Source organism: Oncorhynchus mykiss, chromosome 5 (assembly GCF_057628025.1).
Source record: "Oncorhynchus mykiss isolate SJ-2025 chromosome 5, ASM5762802v1, whole genome shotgun sequence".
NCBI lineage: Eukaryota > Metazoa > Chordata > Actinopteri > Salmoniformes > Salmonidae > Oncorhynchus > Oncorhynchus mykiss.
In genome coordinates, this window is record NC_143026.1 from 49839378 (window position 1) to 49857537 (window position 18160).

Genomic DNA, 18160 nt, shown 5'->3' on the forward strand with positions numbered 1-18160 from the left:
CAACAACTCTTGTCCTGCACTTGTGTAGATGTGCAGAATTGTGATACGCATAATTATGCTTCATAGCTCTAGTACATTCACTCTCCCCTACACAGGTACAACCTGTTAACACTTAATCCTCCTTAATCAACCAGTTAAGAGCTGGTCTGAACCCTCTAACCCTACTCTAGATGAGCATAACCTCCTGACCCCTGACCCTCCTTTACTAGTCAAATCTGAACCCTAGCCCTACTGTACCAGACAAGCCTGACCCCACTGTACCAGTCAAGCCTGACCCCACTATAACAGTCCCAGCACACCAGAGGATTTACTGCACCTGCCTGCCAGGATAACCTTTGGCACCTGGGCTTCCATCTGGACCTCGCTCCCCCTGTGGGAAAGGAGGAAGGTGGGGTTAAAGGCAGATAGAAAAGATTGATAAAAATTACAGTAAGCCAGTGACAGACAGCGCCTTGTGCAGAGTAATAGGTAGTATAACGGTCAAACTAAACCAAAGCTGCCATGTCACCGTAACGGCTCAATAACGTGAGTCACATAATCTATGAGACATGCTATACCGAAAGTAAAAGCAATAGGTCTGCGAAGCGAGAATTTTTTTGGGTATGGCGCTACAAGCTTGGCACACCTGCATTTGGGGAGTTTCTCCCATTCTTCTCCGCAGATCCTCTCAAGCTCTGTGGTCAATTCCTTCAACCTCAAGGCTTGGTTTTTGCTGTGGCATGCATTGTCAACTGACCTTATATAGACATGCGTTTGCCTTTCCAAATCAACTCCAATCAAGTTGTAGAAACATCTCAAGGATGATCAATGGAAACGGGATGCACCTGAGCTCGATTTTGACTCTCATAAGTCTGGCTGCACAACCGATTGGCAAACGTATTGCAAATTGGGAAATCAAGACTAAACTGCATACAAATAAGAATGAACTATTAAACAAAGATAAATGATATCAACAATGATAGTAAAACGTTTTGGAGCACTTTAAATTCAATTTTGGGAAAAAAGGCAAACTTAGTTCCATCATTCATTGAATCAGATGGCTTATGCATCACAAAACCAACTGATATTGCTAACTACTAATGATTTTCTAATTTGTAAGATTAGCTCATTTAAGCATGACATGCCAGCAACAATTGCTGATACTACACATCCAACTATATCTGACCAAATTATGAAAGAAAAGCATTGTAATTTTAAATTCTGTAAAAGGATTGCGGAAGATATACTGATTATTTTTTCTCTGTCAACAATGACATGCCACCGGGGTCTGACATCTTGGATGGAACAGCGATTATGCCACTCATATTTTCCATACTTTCCCAGTTTAAGCCTAATTGAAAGTGTATTCGGGGGAAGCAAAAGTAATTCCTCTACCTAAGAATAGTAAAGCCCCCTTCAATGGCTCAAATAGCCAACCAATCAGCCTGTTACCAATCATTAGTAAACTGTAAGAAAAAAATGGGTTTGACCAGATACAATGCTATTTTACATTAAACAAACCGACAACAAACTTTCAGCATGCTTATATGGAAGGACATTCAACAAGCACAGCACTTAAATAAATGATGATTGGCTGAGAGAAATTGATTATAAAAATATTGTGGGGGCTGTTTTGTTAGACTTCAGTGTGGCTTTTGACATTATTGATCATAGTCTGCTGCTGGAAAACAAGGCAGGATCTACAGGCCCAAGTTTTGTCACACCTGGACTAATGTTCAGTCATGGGGTCAGGTGCCACAAAAAGGAAAATTGTGACTCACCACCTGGATTCGGTCTTATGTAGCAACATATTAATTTCTGTTTTTTACATTCGATAAAAGTAGAGACAGTGCTACAAAATGGTATATCATACACTGCATTTGAAGAAACAATGGGAAAGTAATTCTGCTTTGAAAGTTGATCAAATTGTAAACTAACTTTTGAGAAAACCGTATTTCAATGTTTTGTTACTACTATTGGAGAGCCCTCTTTGTCTACACCCTCTTAAGCCTTAGCCCCACCCATCTATTTAATGGTTGATCCAACCGTTCTGTTCAAACTTTCCAGCTATTTCCAGACATCTAAGAGAGAGAGAGAGAGAGAACAGCTCACTGAACATTACTCGCTCTGACGATTTATCTGTGGTTTCGCATTCAGAGTGCACACTGGACGCTCCAGACAATAAGTAAGGTTGTTCCAAAAGCTCTGACCTTACAACTACAGTCAAGCACCCAAGCTAACTGGCAAACATTGGCTAGCTACATCCATAATGAGAGAACACCTCACTCTGACCATTTTACTCGCCTTAATAGAGCTGGTTAGGCTTTTTATCACAAGAGCGTTGGTGACTGTAACTCGGCTGCTGACAAAAACTGAATTATGTTTTTTTTTTGCCGATGTTTAATGACACCGGACATATTCAAAGGGTGTTGAGCGTTCAAAAATGCATCAGTTATTCTGAGCTCTGGCACACTAAGATGAGAGTATTTTTTTAAGGAATGTAGCTAGATAGCTAACTAGGTAAACAATGAATCCCAATGCATGACGTTAGTTAGCGAGTCAGCCAGCAAACGTTAGTGAGCTAACAGTACACTTTACCTTGAAATGAAAAGTCTTTATGTCAAAATTAGAAATGTGTAATATCTGAAAATGTAGCTAGCTAGACTATCTTACACATATACATCATGGCTGGACACTTCTCCCTGTCACGGATGCCATGGTTGCCCTTAGTTTGAAGATGTAATCCCTAGACAGGTGTTTTCTCCATCTCCTTGGCTATCAAACTCTAATTCCACTGATATCAAAACTTGGTCCTCCAGAAAGTGGAGAGCAACACTTATGCAGTTCTAATATGCAATATATTTATTTTAAAGCCTGTCACGACTTCCGCCGAAGTTGGTGCCTCTCCTTGTTTGGGCTGTGTTCGGCGGTCGTCGTCACCGGCTTTCTAGCTGACACCGATCCACGTTTCTTTTTCCATTTGTTATTTCTTGATTGTACACACCTGGTTCCCATTTCATTATTATTATTTCCCTATTTAACCCTCTGGTCCTCATTTATTTTGTGCATGATTATTCCTGGTCTTGTGTTAGTCTTTTGTGTTAGGGTTTGTTTTCCCTGCGTGGATTTATTTGGCAGATTTATTTTTCAGAATAAAGTACGTTATTTTACTCAGTTACTCCGTCCTCACCTCTGCACAACTGACACTTGAGAAATCCGCGTTAGACAGGATTACGTACACATACTAACCAGCTCAAATAGACAGAAGCATGCTATATGGCAGACCAATCCAAACTCATTTCTCAGCATGTCCAGCCCACACATTATCTCAGCCAATCATGGCTAGCAGGGAGGTTGCTGGCTTTTTCCATGGCCAAACCAACTAGGCTCGTAAAAAAATAATATTCGTATTTACAGGTGGTATAGAGGTTTGTTATTAAGGCACATGAAAGTGCACGTTCCAGAAGGCATTTTTGGCCAAAAACTAATTTTGATTTTAAAAAAGTTTCTGTTCAAACGGTTCTCTTGTGAAGTGGTGACCCGGGACATACGCCTAGTTTCCTGAAATGAGTCATCTATGTCAATGTATGGCCTTTCTTTTGCATTTCTTGGATGATGCAACACAAATAAAATAGAAAACATGACTTTTCATTTTAGATTTCCACAAACTTTAAAGTGTTTCCTTTCAAATAGTATCAAGAACATGCATATCCCTGCTTCAGGCCCTGAGCTATTAGCAGTTAGATTTGGGTATGTCTTTTTAGGTGGAATTTAAATGAAGGGTTCGATTGGGTCTCTACTTGACACCAACAAACAGCCCCATAATATCTGGCCCTCTGCCCTCCCTAAATAGCGGCATTGAGCAGTTCAGCAGCCTTTTAGCTCTCGATAACTGGTTACAAGACTATTGCAGCTCTGTGGGTGTAATATTTATTAACAATTGTGATACCTTCTGGAAACAAAACATGTATTATAAGAGGATGGGATCCACCCAAATCATTTGGGTTCCTGGATCCTTTTACAGCATTAAAGGGCTGAGTTGAGACAATGACTTATCAATGACCCAAGTCAAGCTCATTTAATCTCTACCATTGTGTCACTGAGTTGTCATAATGCTTCAGCAAATGTACAATATTCTAGTGGCGTTGGACGATACAATGTAAATAACCTTGTTTTACGTCCCTCTTACTGTCCGTAATGCATCTGCTGATCCTACAGCCATTGTATGTAGTAATCATGTGCCTATGAACATGAGTTATACTGTTAGTGCTGAGGGAGTGTACCCAAATAGGAAGTCCACTATGTGCAGTTCACCCTGCACTAATTTTTTATTTGTTTTATTTCACCTTTATTTAACCAGGTAGGCCAGTTGAGAACAAGTTCTCATTTACTACTGCGAGTTACACATGGAATAAACAAACATACAGTCAATAATACAATAGAAAAAGTCTATATACAGTGTGTGCAAATGAAGTAGGATAAGGGAGGAAAGGCAATAGATAGGCCATAGTGGCAAAATAATATAGCAATTAAACACTGGAGTGATAGATGTGCAGAAGATGTGTGTGCAAGTAGAGATACTTGGGTGGAAAGGAGCAAAATACATAAAATAAATAACAGTATGGGGATGAGGTAGTTGGATGAGCTATTTACAGACGGGCTATGATGGTGCAGTTCGTGATCTGTGAGCTGCTCTGACAGCTGGTGCTTAAAGTTAGTGTGGGAGATATGAGTCTCCAGCTTCAGTGATTTTTGCAGTTTGTTCCAGTAATTGGCAGCAGAGAACTGGAAGGAAAGGCGGCCAAAAAAGGAATTGGTTTTGGGGGTGACCAGTGAAATATACCTGCTACGGGTGGATCCTTCTATGGTGACCAGTGAGCTGAGGTGGGGTTTTACCCAGTAAAGTCTTATAGATGACCTGGAGCCAGTGGGTTTGGTGATGAATATGAAGCAATGGCCAGCCAACGAGAGCCTGGCAACCTTGGTTAGCGCGCACAGGAGTCGCTGGTGCACGATGAGACAAGGACATCACTACCGACCAAGCCCTCCCTAACCCGGACGACGCTAGGCCAATTGTGCGTCGCCCCACGGACCTCCCGGTCGCGGCCGGTTACGACAGAGCCTAGGCGCAAACCCAGGGACTCTGATGGCACAGCTGGCGCTGCAGTACAGCGCCCTTAACCACTGCGCCTCCCGGGAGGCCCAGATAGTCAGTTTTACGAGGGCATGAGTGAAGGATGCTTTGTTGCGAAATAGGAAGCCGATTCTAGATTTAATTTTGGAGTGGAGATGCTTAATGTGAGTCTGGAAGGAGAGTTTAAAGTCTAACCAGACACCTAGGTATTTGTAGTTGTCCACATATTCTAATTCAGAACTGTCCAGAGTAGTGATGGTGGGCAGGTGCGGGCAGCGATTGGTTAAAGAATATGCATAAATTTTACTTGCAGTTGGAGGCCATGGCTAGTTGTATGGTATTGAATCTCGTCTGGAGGTTAGTTAATATATAGAAGAGCCAGAGGTATACAGAATGGTGTTGTAGAGGTGGATCAGAGAAACACCAGCAGCAAGAGCGACATCATTGATGTATACAGAGAAAAGAGTCGGCCCGAGAGACTGCCAGAGGTCCGGACAACAGACACTCCGATTTGACACACTGAACTTCTTAGGAGAAGCAGTTGGTGAACCAGGCGATGCAGTCCTTTGAGAAACCAAGGCTTTTGATTCTGCCGATAAGAATGTGGTGATTGACAGAGTCGAAAGCCTTGGCCAGGTCGATGAATACAGCTGCACAGTATTGTCTCTTATCGATGGTGGTTATGATATCGTTTAGAACCTTGAGAGTGGCTGAGGTGCACCCATGACCAGCTCGGAAACCAGATTGCACAGCGGAGAAGTTACGGTGGATTTCGAAATGGTCAGTGATCTGTTTGTTAACTTGGCTTTCGAAGACCTCAGGAAGGCAGGGTAGGATAGATATAGGTCTGTAGCAGTTTGGGTCTACAGTGTCTCCCCCTTTGAAGAGGGGGATGGCCGCGGCAGCTTTCCAATATTTGGGGATTTCAGATGATACGAAAGAGAGTTTGAACAGGTTAGTAATGAGAGTTGCAAGAATTTTGGCGGATCATTTTAGAAAGAGAGGGTCCAGATTGTCTAGCCCTGCTGATTTGTAGGGGTCCAGATTTTGCAGCTCTTCCAGAACATCAGCTATCTGGATTTGGGTGAAGGAGAAATGGGGGAGGCTTGGGCAAGTTGCTGTGGGGGGTGCAGGACTGTTGACCAGGGTAGGGGTAGCCAGGTGGAAAGCATGGCCAGCCGTAAAAAATACTTAAAGAAATGCTCAATTATCCCGGATTTATTGGTGGTGACAGTGTTTTCTAGCCTCAGTGCAGTGGGCAGCTGGGAGGAGGTGCTCTTATTATCCATGGACTTTACAGTGTCCAAGAACCTTTTTGAGTTTGTGCTGCAGGATGCAAATTTCTGTTTGAAAAAGCTAGCCTTTGCTTTCCTAACAGCCTTCCTAACTTCTCTGAAATGTTGCATATCGTGAGTGCGCTGGTCAAGGGCAGTCAGGTCTGGAGTGAACCAAGGGCTATATCTATTCCTGGTTCTAAACTTTTTGAATGGGGCATGCTATTTAAGATGGTGACGAAATAATAACCAGGAATTCTCTACTAATGGAATGAGGTCAGTATCCTTCCAGGATACCCGGGCCAGGTCGATTACAAAGGCCTGCTCACTGAAGTGTTTCAGGGAGCGTTTGACAGTGATGAGGGGTGGTCGTTTGACCGCAGACCCATTACGGACGCAGGCAATGAGGCAGTGAACACTGAGATCCTGGTTGAAAACAGCAGAGATGTATTTGGAGGGTAGGTTGGTTAGGATGATATCTATGAGAGTGCCCGTGTTAAAGGATTTGGGGTTGTACCTGGTAGGTTCATTGATAATTTGTGTGAGATTGAGGGCATCAAACTTAGATTGTAGGATTGCTGAGGTGTTAAGCACGTCCCAGTTTAGGTCACCTAACAGCACAAGCTCTGAAGATAGAATGGGGGGTAATCAATTCACATATGGTGTCCAGGGCAAAGCTGAGGGCAGAAGGTGGTCTATAGCAAGCGGCAACTGTGAGAGACTTGTTTTTTAAAAGTAAAAGCTCAAATGGTTTGGGCACAGACCTGGATAGTTAGACAGAACTCTGCAGGCTAACTCCGCCCCCTTTGGCAGTTCTATCTTGTCGGAAGATAGTTATAGTTAGGAATGGACATTTCAGGGTTTTGGGGTGTCTTCCTAAGCCAGGATTTAGACACGGCTAGGACATCAGGGTTGGCAGGCTTTTACTGTTACAGAAGTCAACAAATGAGAGTGTCTGGGGAATGGAAGTGGAGCTAAGCACTGCAGGACCTGGATTAACCTCTACATCACCAGAGGAACAGAGGGGTAGGATAAGGGTACGGCTAAAGGCTATAAGAACTGGTTGTCTAGTACGTTCGGAACAGAGAGTAAAAGGAGCAGGTTTCTGGGTATGGTAGAATAGATTCAGGGCATAATGGACAGACAGGGGGTATGGTAGGATGTGAATACAGTGGAGGTAAACCTATTCATTGAGTGACGATGAGAGAGATGTTGTCTCTAGAAACATCATTTAAACCAGGTGAGGTCAGCGCATGTGTGGGAGATGGGACTAAAGGGTTAACTGAGGCGTATTGAGCAGGGCTAGAGGCTCTAAAGTGAAATAAGGCAATAATTACTAACCAAAACAGCAATGGACAAGGCATATTGATATTAGGGAGAGGCATGCCCACGTTAACATAATTTGCTAGTAAAAGATGACATTAATATTCTGACAATCTTCGAAACTCACTTAGATAATCCCCTTGATGATACAGTGGTAGCAATACATGGTTATAAGATCTACAGACAAGACAGAAATGCCAAATGTGGACGTGTGGTTGTTTATATTAAGAACCACATTCCTGTAATGTTACGATGAGTGAATGAGGACCCAAAAGCGAACTAACTTAAACAGAGCTTCTTTAATAACCAAACATAGGTAGGCTCAGATAGACCGGCAGATTCCGACAGGACAGGACAAGGTTACAGCAAACATGACGATAGTCTGGCTCAGGCATGAAACACAACAAACAAGAATCCGACAAGGACAGGAACAAAAACAGAGAGAGATATAGGGGACTAATCAGAGGGAAAAAGGGAACAGGTGGGAAACGGGGTGACGAGGTAGTCAGGAGGAGACAAGGAACAGCTGGGGGAAAGCGGGGGAGAAAAGGTAACCTAATACGACCAGCAGAGGGAGACAGGGTGAAAGGAAAGGACAGAGACACAACATGACAATACATGACAGTACCCCCCCACTCACCGAGCGCCTCCTGGCGCACTCGAGGAGGAAACCTGGCGGCAACGGAGGAAATCCTCGATCAGCGCACGGTCCAGCACGTCCCGAGAGGGAACCCAACTCCTCTCCTCAGGACCGTACCCCTCCCAATCAACGAGGTACTGGTGACCACGGCCCCGAGGACCCTGTAGATGGGTGCGCCCTCGACAAGGATGGGGGGGGGGGGGGGGGAGACGAGCGGGGGCGCGAAGAACGGGCTTAATACAGGAGACATGGAAGACCGGGTGGACGCGACGAAGGTATCGCGGAAGAAGAAGTCGAACTGCGACAGGATTAATGACCCGAGAAATACGGAACGGACCAATGAACCGCGGGGTCAACTTGCGAGAAGCCGTCTTAAGGGGAAGGTTCTGAGTGGAGAGCCAAACTCTCTGACCGCGACAATATCTAGGACTCTTAGTTCTACGCTTATTAGCAGCCCTCACAGTCTGCGTCCTATAACGGCAAAGTGCAGACCTGACCCTCTTCCAGGTGCGCTCGCAACGTTGGACAAAAGCCTGAGCGGAGGGGACGCTGGACTCGGCGAACTGAGATGAGAACAGCGGAGGCTGGTACCCGAGGCTACTCTGAAAAGGAGATAGCCCGGTCGCAGACGAAGGAAGCGAGTTGTGGGCGTATTCTGCCCAGGGGAGCTGTTCTGACCAAGACGCAGGGTTGCGAAAAGAAAGACTGCGTAAGATGCGACCAATAGTCTGATTGGCCCGTTCTGCTTGACCGTTAGACTGGGGGTGAAAGCCGGAAGAGAGACTGACGGAAGCCCCAATCAAACGGCAAAACTCCCTCCAAAATTGAGACGTGAATTGCGGACCTCTGTCCGAAACGACGTCTGACGGAAGGCCATGAATTCTGAAAACATTCTCGATGATGATTTGTGCCGTCTCTTTAGCAGAAGGAAGCTTAGCAAGGGGAATGAAATGAGCCGCCTTAGAGAACCTATCGACAACCGTAAGAATAACAGTCTTCCCCGCTGACGAAGGCAGTCCGGTGACAAAATCTAAGGTGATGTGAGACCACGGTCGAGAGGGAATGGGCAGCGGCCTGAGACGGCCGGCAGGAGGGGAGTTACCGGACTTAGTCTGCGCGCAGACCGAACAAGCAGCCACGAAACGACGCGTGTCATGCTCCCGGGTGGGCCACCAAAAACGCTGGCGAATGGAAGCAAGCGTACCCCGAACGCCAGGGTGGCCGGCTAACTTGGCAGAGTGAGCCCACTGAAGAACGGCCAGACGAGTAGGAACGGGAACGAAAAGAAGGTTCCTAGGACAAGAGCGCGGCGACGGAGTGTGAGTGAGCGCTTGCTTTACCTGCCTCTCAATTCCCCAGACAGTCAACCCGACAACACGCCCCTCAGGGAGAATCCCCTCGGGGTCAGTGGAGGCTACTGAAGAACTGAAGAGACGAGATAAAGCATCAGGCTTGGTGTTCTTAGAGCCCGGACGATAAGAAATCACAAACTCGAAACGAGCGAAAAACAGCGCCCAACGCGCCTGACGCGCATTAAGTCGTTTGGCAGAACGGATGTACTCAAGGTTCCTATGGTCAGTCCAAACGACAAAAGGAACGGTCGCCCCCTCCAACCACTGTCGCCATTCGCCTAGGGCTAACCAGATGGCGAGCAGTTCGCGGTTTCCCACATCATAGTTACGTTCCGACGGGGACAGGCGATGAGAAAAATACGCGCATGGGTGGACCTTGTCGTCAGAGAGGGAGCGCTGAGAAAGAATGGCTCCCACGCCCACCTCTGACGCGTCAACCTCGACAACGAACTGTCTAGAGACGTCAGGTGTAACAAGGATAGGAGCGGATGTAAAACGATTCTTGAGGAGATCAAAAGCTCCCTGGGCGGAAACGGACCACTTAAAGCACGTCTTGACAGAAGTAAGGGCTGTGAGAGGAGCTGCCACCTGACCGAAATTACGGATGAAACGACGATAGAAGTTCGCGAAGCCGAGAAAGCGCTGCAGCTCGACGCGTGACTTAGGGGCGGGCCAATCAATGACAGCTTGGACCTTAGCGGGATCCATCTTAATGCCTTCAGCGGAAATAACAGAACCGAGAAATGTGACGGAGGAGGCATGAAAAGTGCACTTCTCAGCCTTCACAAAAAGACAATTCTCTAAAAGGCGCTGGAGGACACGTCGAACGTGCTGAAGATGAATCTGGAGTGACGGTGAAAAAATCAGGATATCGTCAAGGTAAACGAAAACAAAGATGTTCAGCATGTCTCTCAGGACATCATTGACTAATGCCTGAAAGACAGCTGGAGCGTTAGCGAGGCCGAAAGGAAGAACCCGGTATTCAAAGTGCCCTAACGGAGTGTTAAACGCCGTCTTCCACTCGTCCCCCTCCCTGATGCGCACGAGATGGTAAGCGTTACGAAGGTCCAACTTAGTGAAAAACCTGGCTCCCTGCAGGATCTCGAAGGCTGAAGACATAAGAGGAAGCGGATAACTATTCTTAACTGTTATGTCATTCAGCCCTCGATAATCTATGCAGGGGCGCAGAGACCCGTCCTTCTTCTTGACAAAAAAAAACCCCGCTCCGGCGGGAGAGGAGGAGGGGACTATGGTACCGGCGTCAAGAGCTACAGACAAATAATCCTCGAGAGCCTTACGTTCGGGAGCCGACAGAGAGTATAGTCTACCCCGGGGGGGAGTGGTTCCCGGAAGGAGATCAATACTACAATCATACGACCGGTGTGGAGGAAGAGAGGTGGCCCTGGACCGACTGAACACCGTGCGCAGATCGTGATATTCCTCCGGCACCCCTGTCAAATCACCAGGCTCCTCCTGTGAAGAAGAGACAGAGGAAACAGGAGGGATAGCAGACATTAAACATTTCACATGACAAGAGACGTTCCAGGAGAGGATAGAATTACTAGACCAATTAATGGAAGGATTATGACAAACTAGCCAGGGATGGCCCAAAACAACAGGTGTAAAAGGTGAACGAAAAATCAAAAAAGAAATGGTTTCGCTATGATTACCAGAAACAGTGAGGGTTAAAGGTAGCGTCTCACGCTGAATCCTGGGGAGAGGACTACCATCCAGGGCGAACAAGGCCGTGGACTCCCTTAACTGTCTGAGAGGAATGTCATGTTCCCGAGCCCAGGTCTCGTCCATAAAACAGCCCTCCGCCCCAGAGTCTATTAAGGCACTGCAGGAAGCTGACGAACCGGTCCAGCGTAGATGGACCGACAAGGTAGTGCAGGATCTTGAAGGAGAGACAGGAGTAGTAGCGCTCACCAGTAGCCCTCCGCTTACTGATGAGCTCTGGCTTTTACTGGACATGAAGTGACAAAATGACCAGCAGAACCGCAATAGAGACAGAGGCGGTTGGTGATTCTCCGTTCCCTCTCCTTAGTCGAGATGCGGATACCTCCCAGCTGCATAGGCTCAGCTCCCGAGCCGGCAGAGGAAGATGGTAGTGATGCGGAGAGGGGGGCAACGGAGAAGGCGAGCTCCTTTCCACGAGCTCGGTGACGAAGATCAACCCGTCGCTCAATGCGAATAGCGAGTTCAATCAAGGAATCCACGCTGGAAGGAACCTCCCGGGAGAGAATCTCATCCTTTACCTCTGCGCGGAGACCCTCCAGAAGACGAGCGAGCAAAGCCGGCTCGTTCCAGCCACTGGAGGCAGCAAGAGTGCGAAACTCAATAGAGTAGTCTGTTATGGATCGATTGCCTTGACATAGGGAAGCCAGGGCCCTGGAAGCCTCCTCCCCAAAAACAGATCGATCAAAAACCCGTATCATCTCCTCCTTAAAGTCCTGATACTGGTTAGTACACTCAGCCCTTGCCTCCCAGATTGCCGTGCCCCACTCACGAGCCCGTCCAGTAAGGAGAGATATGACGTAGGCGACACGAGCAGTGCTCCTGGCGTAAGTGTTGGGCTGGAGAGAAAACACAATATCACACTGGGTGAGGAACGAGCGGCATTCAGTGGGCTCCCCAGAGTAACACGGCGGGTTATTGATTCTGGGCTCCGGAGATTCGAAAGCCCTGGAAGTGGCCGGTGGATCGAGGCGGAGATGGTGAACCTGTTCTGTGAGGTTGGAGACTTGGGTGGCCAGGGTCTCAACGGCATGTCGAGCAGCAGACAATTCCTGCTCGTGTCTGCCTAGCATCGCTCCCTGGATCTCGACGGCTGAGTGGAGAGGATCCGAAGTCGCTGGGTCCATTCTTGGTCGGATTCTTCTGTTACGATGAGTGAATGAGGACCCAAAAGCGAACTAACTTAAACAGAGCTTCTTTAATAACCAAACATAGGTAGGCTCAGATAGACCGGCAGATTCCGACAGGACAGGACAAGGTTACAGCAAACATGACGATAGTCTGGCTCAGGCATGAAACACAACAAACAAGAATCCGACAAGGACAGGAACAAAAACAGAGAGAGATATAGGGGACTAATCAGAGGGAAAAAGGGAACAGGTGGGAAACGGGGTGACGAGGTAGTCAGGAGGAGACAAGGAACAGCTGGGGGAAAGCGGGGGAGAAAAGGTAACCTAATACGACCAGCAGAGGGAGACAGGGTGAAAGGAAAGGACAGAGACACAACATGACAATACATGACATGTAAAGCTTAGAGAGGATCCCATGTTAAATACTGTTGAAGTAATATGGCTACAGGTTCATCTGCCTCACCTAAAGCCCATTCTGGTGAGAAGCTGCTATAGACCACCAAGTGCTAACAGTAAGTATCTGGATAACATGTGTGAAATGCTTGATAATAAATGTGATATCAATGGAGAGGTATACTTGCTGGGTGATTTAATTATTGACTGGCTTTCATCAGGCTGCCCACTCAAGAAAAAGCTTCAAACTGTAACTAGTGCCTGCAACCTGGTTCAGGTTATCAATCAACGTAGCAGGGTAGTTACAAACAGTACAGGAAAAAACATCAACAACATGTATTGATCATATCTTTACTAATGCTGCAGAAATTATCTGGAAAGCAGTATTAAAATCCATAGGATTTAGTGATCACAATATAGTAGCCATATCTAGGAAAACCAGTTCCAAATGCTGAGCCTTATATGTGTGTAAGAGGTCATACAATATGTTTTTAAGTTATTCCTATGTTGTTGATGTAAATAATATGTGTTGGTATGTGGTGTGTCATTTTTAAAATTTATTTAACCTTTATTTAACTAGTTAAGAACAAATTCTTATTTGCAATGATGGCCTACCAAAAGGCAAAAGGCCTCCTGCGGTGATGGGGGCTGGGAATAAAAATAAAAATATATTAAATAAAAATATAGGACAAAACGCACATCACGACAAGAGAGACAACACAACACGGCATAAAAAGAAACCTAAGATGACAACATAGCATGGCAGCAACACATATTCTCTCCCCACTTCTATTATTTAACACCCTTCTTTTGCCTCAGCCTTTCGCCTTGTAATAGAACCGTGTATATTTACTTTGTATGTATGGTCTGACTGTGTATGGTCCTACACAGCATGGAAGCAACACAACATGACAACAACATGGTAGCAACACAACATGGTAGCAGCACAAAACAGGGTACAAACATTGTTGTGCACTAACAACAGCACAAAGGGCAAGAAGGTAGAGACAACAATGCAAAGAAGCCACAACTGTCAGTAAAGAGTGTCCATGATTGAGTCTGAATGAAGAGATTGAGATAAAACTGTCCAGTTTGAGTGTTTGTTGCAGCTTGTTCCAGTCGCTAGCTGGAGCAAACTGAAAAGATGAGCGACCCAGGGATGTGTGTGCTTTGGGGACCTTTAACAGAATGTGACTGGCAGAACGAGTGTTGTATGTGGAGGAAGAGGGCTGCAGTAGATATATCAGATAAGGGGGAGAGTGAGGCCTAAGAGGGTTTTATAAATAGGCAACAACCAGTGGGTCTTGAGAGAGAGATGACCAGTTTACAGAAGAGTATAGAGTGCAGTGATGTGTCCTATAAGGAGCATTGGTGGCAAATCTGATGGCCGAATTGTAAAGAACATATAGCCGCTCGAGAGCATCCCTACCTGCCGATCTATAAATTATGTCTCCGTAATCTAGCATGGTTAATATGGTCCTCGGAATCAGGGTTAGTTTGCAGCTGGGGTGAAAAAGGAGTGATTACGATAGAGGAAACCAAGTCTAGATTTAACTTGAGCCTGCAGCTTTGATATGTGCTGAGAGAAGGACAGTGCACCGTCTAGCCATACTCCCAAGTACTTGTATAAGGTGACTATCTCAAGCTTTAAACCGTCAGAGGTAGTAATCACACCTGTGGGGAGAGGGGCATTCTTCTTATCAGCCCACGTTACCTTTGTTTTGGGGGTATTCAGAAAAATGTTAAAGGCTGAAAAAGCTTGTTGGACACTAAGAAATATTTGCTGTTGGGCGTTTAACACAAAATCCAGGGATGGGCCAGTTGAGTATAAGACTGTAGCATCTGCATATAAATGGAAGAGAGAGCTCCCTACTGCCTGAGCTATGTTGTTGATGTAAATTGAGAAGCGCATGGGGCCTAGGATCGAGCCTTGGTGTACACCCTTCGTGACAGGCAGTGGCTGAGACAGCAGATGTTCTGACTTTAGAGACTGAATTCTTTGAGATAGGTAGTTAGCAAACCAGGCCAAAGACCCCTCAGAGACACCAATACTCATTAGCCAGCCCAAAATAATGGAATGGTCTACCGTATCAAAAGCTTTGGCCAAATCAATAAAAATTGCAGGACAACATTGCTTAGAATCAAGGGCAATTGTGACATCATTGAGGATGTTTAAGATTGCAGTGACACATCCATAACCTGAGCGGAAACCAGATTGCATACTAGAGAGAATACTATAAACATCAAGAAAGCCAGTCAGTTGATTATTGACAAGTTTTTCCAACACTTTAGATAAACAGGGCACAAAATAAATAGGCCTATAACAGCTAGGATCAGCTTGATCTCCCCCTTTAAATAAATACCTAACTGCTTTCCAAGCAATGGGAACCTCCCCAGAGAGGAGAGAGGTTAAAAAGATCAGAAATAGGGTTGGGGATTTGTCACGTTTGTTTGTAGTAACGGACCAAGGCGCAGCGAATGTTGAGTTCCACATAATTTATTAATAGTGAAACTTAACAATAAAACAATAAACGAACCGTGACTACAGAGGTGCTACATACACTTACTCAAAATACAATATCCCACAAACACAGGTGGGAACAAACACAACTTAAATATGATCCCCAATTAGAGACAACGATTACCAGCTGCCTCTAATTGGGAATCATACAAAATAACTACAATAATAAGCTAGACTAACCCCCCAGTCACTCCCTGACCTACTCCACCTTGTAAAATAAGGACTCTCTATGGTCAGTAAGTGACAGGATTCTAGGAGCAGCAACCTTAAAGAAGAAAGGGTATAAACCATCTGACCCAGAGGTTTTTTGGGGGTCCTTTAGCACCTCAGACTCAGCGACCGCCTGCAGGGGGAAACTTTGTAGTGGGGCAGGGAAAAAAAGAGGGAGGAGCGTCGGGGCTCGTCGCATTAGAAGGGGTGGGAGATGATGAAATGTTGAGTGAGCAAATAGGATTCCTGACTTAATGAATTGGTTCTTAAAGAGCTCAGCCATGTGCTTCTTGTCAGTAACAACCACATCATCAACTTTAAGGGACATGGGCAGCTGTGAGGAGGAGGGTTTATTCTTCAGGTCTTTAATCGTTTTCCAGAACTTCTTGGGGTTAGACCCACCGAGAGAGAACTGCTCCTTAAAGTAACTAACTTTGGCCTTCCGGAGAGCCTGAGTGCACTTATTTCTCATTTGCCTGAACGAGAGCCATTCAACCATGAGTATGCATGTGCTGAGCCTTTCACCAAGTGTAATTCTGAGGTGGAGTAACTCTGTAAAATCATGGTTGAACAAAGGCCTGAACCTTTTTTTAATTATAATTATCTTCATGGGGGCGTGTTTGTTAACAATATCACTGAAGACATCAAAAAAAAAGGTCCAAGCGTCTTCGCCAGAGGGGATCAAGCTGATTCTATACCATTTTACAGAGGCCAGGTCATAAATGAAGGCTTACTCATTTAAGTTTTTTAGCAAGTGTCTATGACAAATCAGGACAGGACGTTTCACTGAGTAACCATTACAAACACAGGCTGTAAAAGAGTGATCACTAAGGTCATTACAGAAAACACCAGACTGGTACCTATCAGGATTATTTGTGAGAATTATATCAAGGAGAGTGGCCTCTTCAGGGTATTTGGAGTCATACCTTGTGGGATTGGTAATAATCTGAGAAAGATTTTGGGAGTCCTATTGCTTTAGGACTTGGTCAGGTGGTTTAAGCATGTCCCAGTTTAGGTCTCGTATCAGGACAAATTCAGACTAGAGGTCGACCGATTAATCGGAATGGCCGTTTAATTATGGCCAATTTCAAGTTTTCATAACAATCGGAAATCGGTATTTTTGGACACCGATTTGGCAGTTTTTTTTTTTTTGACCTAAATGACTAATGATGATAAATACAATCCACCTGTGTGTAATCAAGTCTCTGTATAAATGCACCTGCACTGTGATAGTCTCATAGGTCCGTTAAAAGCGCAGAGAGCATCATGAAGAACAAGGAACACACCAGGCAGGTCCGAGATACTGTTGTGAAGAAGTTTAAAGCCGGATTTGGATACAAAAAGATTTCCCAAGCTTTAAACATCCCAAGGAGCACTGTGCAAGCGATAATATTGAAATGGAAGGAGTATCAGACCACTGCAAATCTACCAAGACCTGGCCGTCCCTCTAAACTTTCAGCTCATACAAGGAGAAGACTGATCAGAGATGCAGCCAAGAGGCCCATGATCACTCTGGATGAACTGCAGATATCTACAGCTGAGGTGGGAGACTCTGTCCATAGGACAACAATCAGTCGTATATTGCACAAATCTGGCCTTCATGGAAGAGTGGCAAGAAGAAAGCCATTTCTTAAAGATGTCCATAAAAAGTGTCGTTTAAAGTTTGCCACAAGCCACCTGGGAGACACACCAAACACGTGGATGAAGGTGCTCTGGTCAGATGAAACCGAAATTGAACCTTTTGGCAACAATGCAAAACGTCATGTTTGGCGTAAAAGCAACACAGCCCATCACCCTGAACACACCATCCCCACTGTCAAACATGGTGTTGGCAGCATCATGGTTTGGGCCTGCTTTTCTTCAGCAGGGACAGGGAAGATGGTTAAAATTGATGGGAAGATGGCTGGAGCCAAATACAGGACCATTCTGGAAGAAAACCTGATGGAGTCTGCAAAAGACCTGAGACTGGGACGGAGATTTGTCTTCCAACAAGACAATGATCCAAAACATAAAGCAAAATCTACAATGGAATGGTTCAAAAATAAACATATCCAGGTGTTAGAATGGCCAAGTCAAAGTCCAGACCTGAATCCAATCGAGAATCTGTGGAAAGAACTGAAAACTGCTGTTCAGAAATGCTCTCCATCCAACCTCACTGAGCTCGAGCTGTTTTGCAAGGAGGAATGGGAAAAAATGTCAGTCTCTCGATGTGCAAAACTGATAGAGACATACCCCAAGCGACTTACAGCTGTAATCGCAGCAAAAGGTGACGCTACAAAGTATTAACTTAAGGGGGCTGAATAATTTTGCACGCCCAATTTTTCAGTTTTTGATTTGTTAAAAAAGTTTGAAATATCCAATAAATGTCGTTCCACTTCATGATTGTGTCCCACTTGTTGTTGATTCTTCACAAAAAAATACAGTTTTATATCTTTATGTTTGATGCCTGAAATGTGGCAAAAGGTCG

The 18160-nt window shown here is 45.4% G+C and overlaps 1 protein-coding gene across 4 annotated transcripts in view; it reads right to left on the bottom strand.

The window, feature by feature from the left end:
- Nucleotides 1–18160, bottom strand: part of col27a1a (collagen, type XXVII, alpha 1a) — a 292008-nt gene that overhangs the window by 184200 nt on the left and 89648 nt on the right. For 3 of the 4 annotated variants that reach the window (XM_090235098.1, XM_090235099.1, XM_036977752.2), the window contains one exon: nt 317–370. In XM_090235098.1, the coding sequence (XP_090091224.1) occupies nt 317–370 (54 nt within the window). Of the gene's footprint in view, nt 1–316; nt 371–18160 lie in introns of those variants that run through there. The other variant, XM_090235100.1, reaches the window with a different exon arrangement.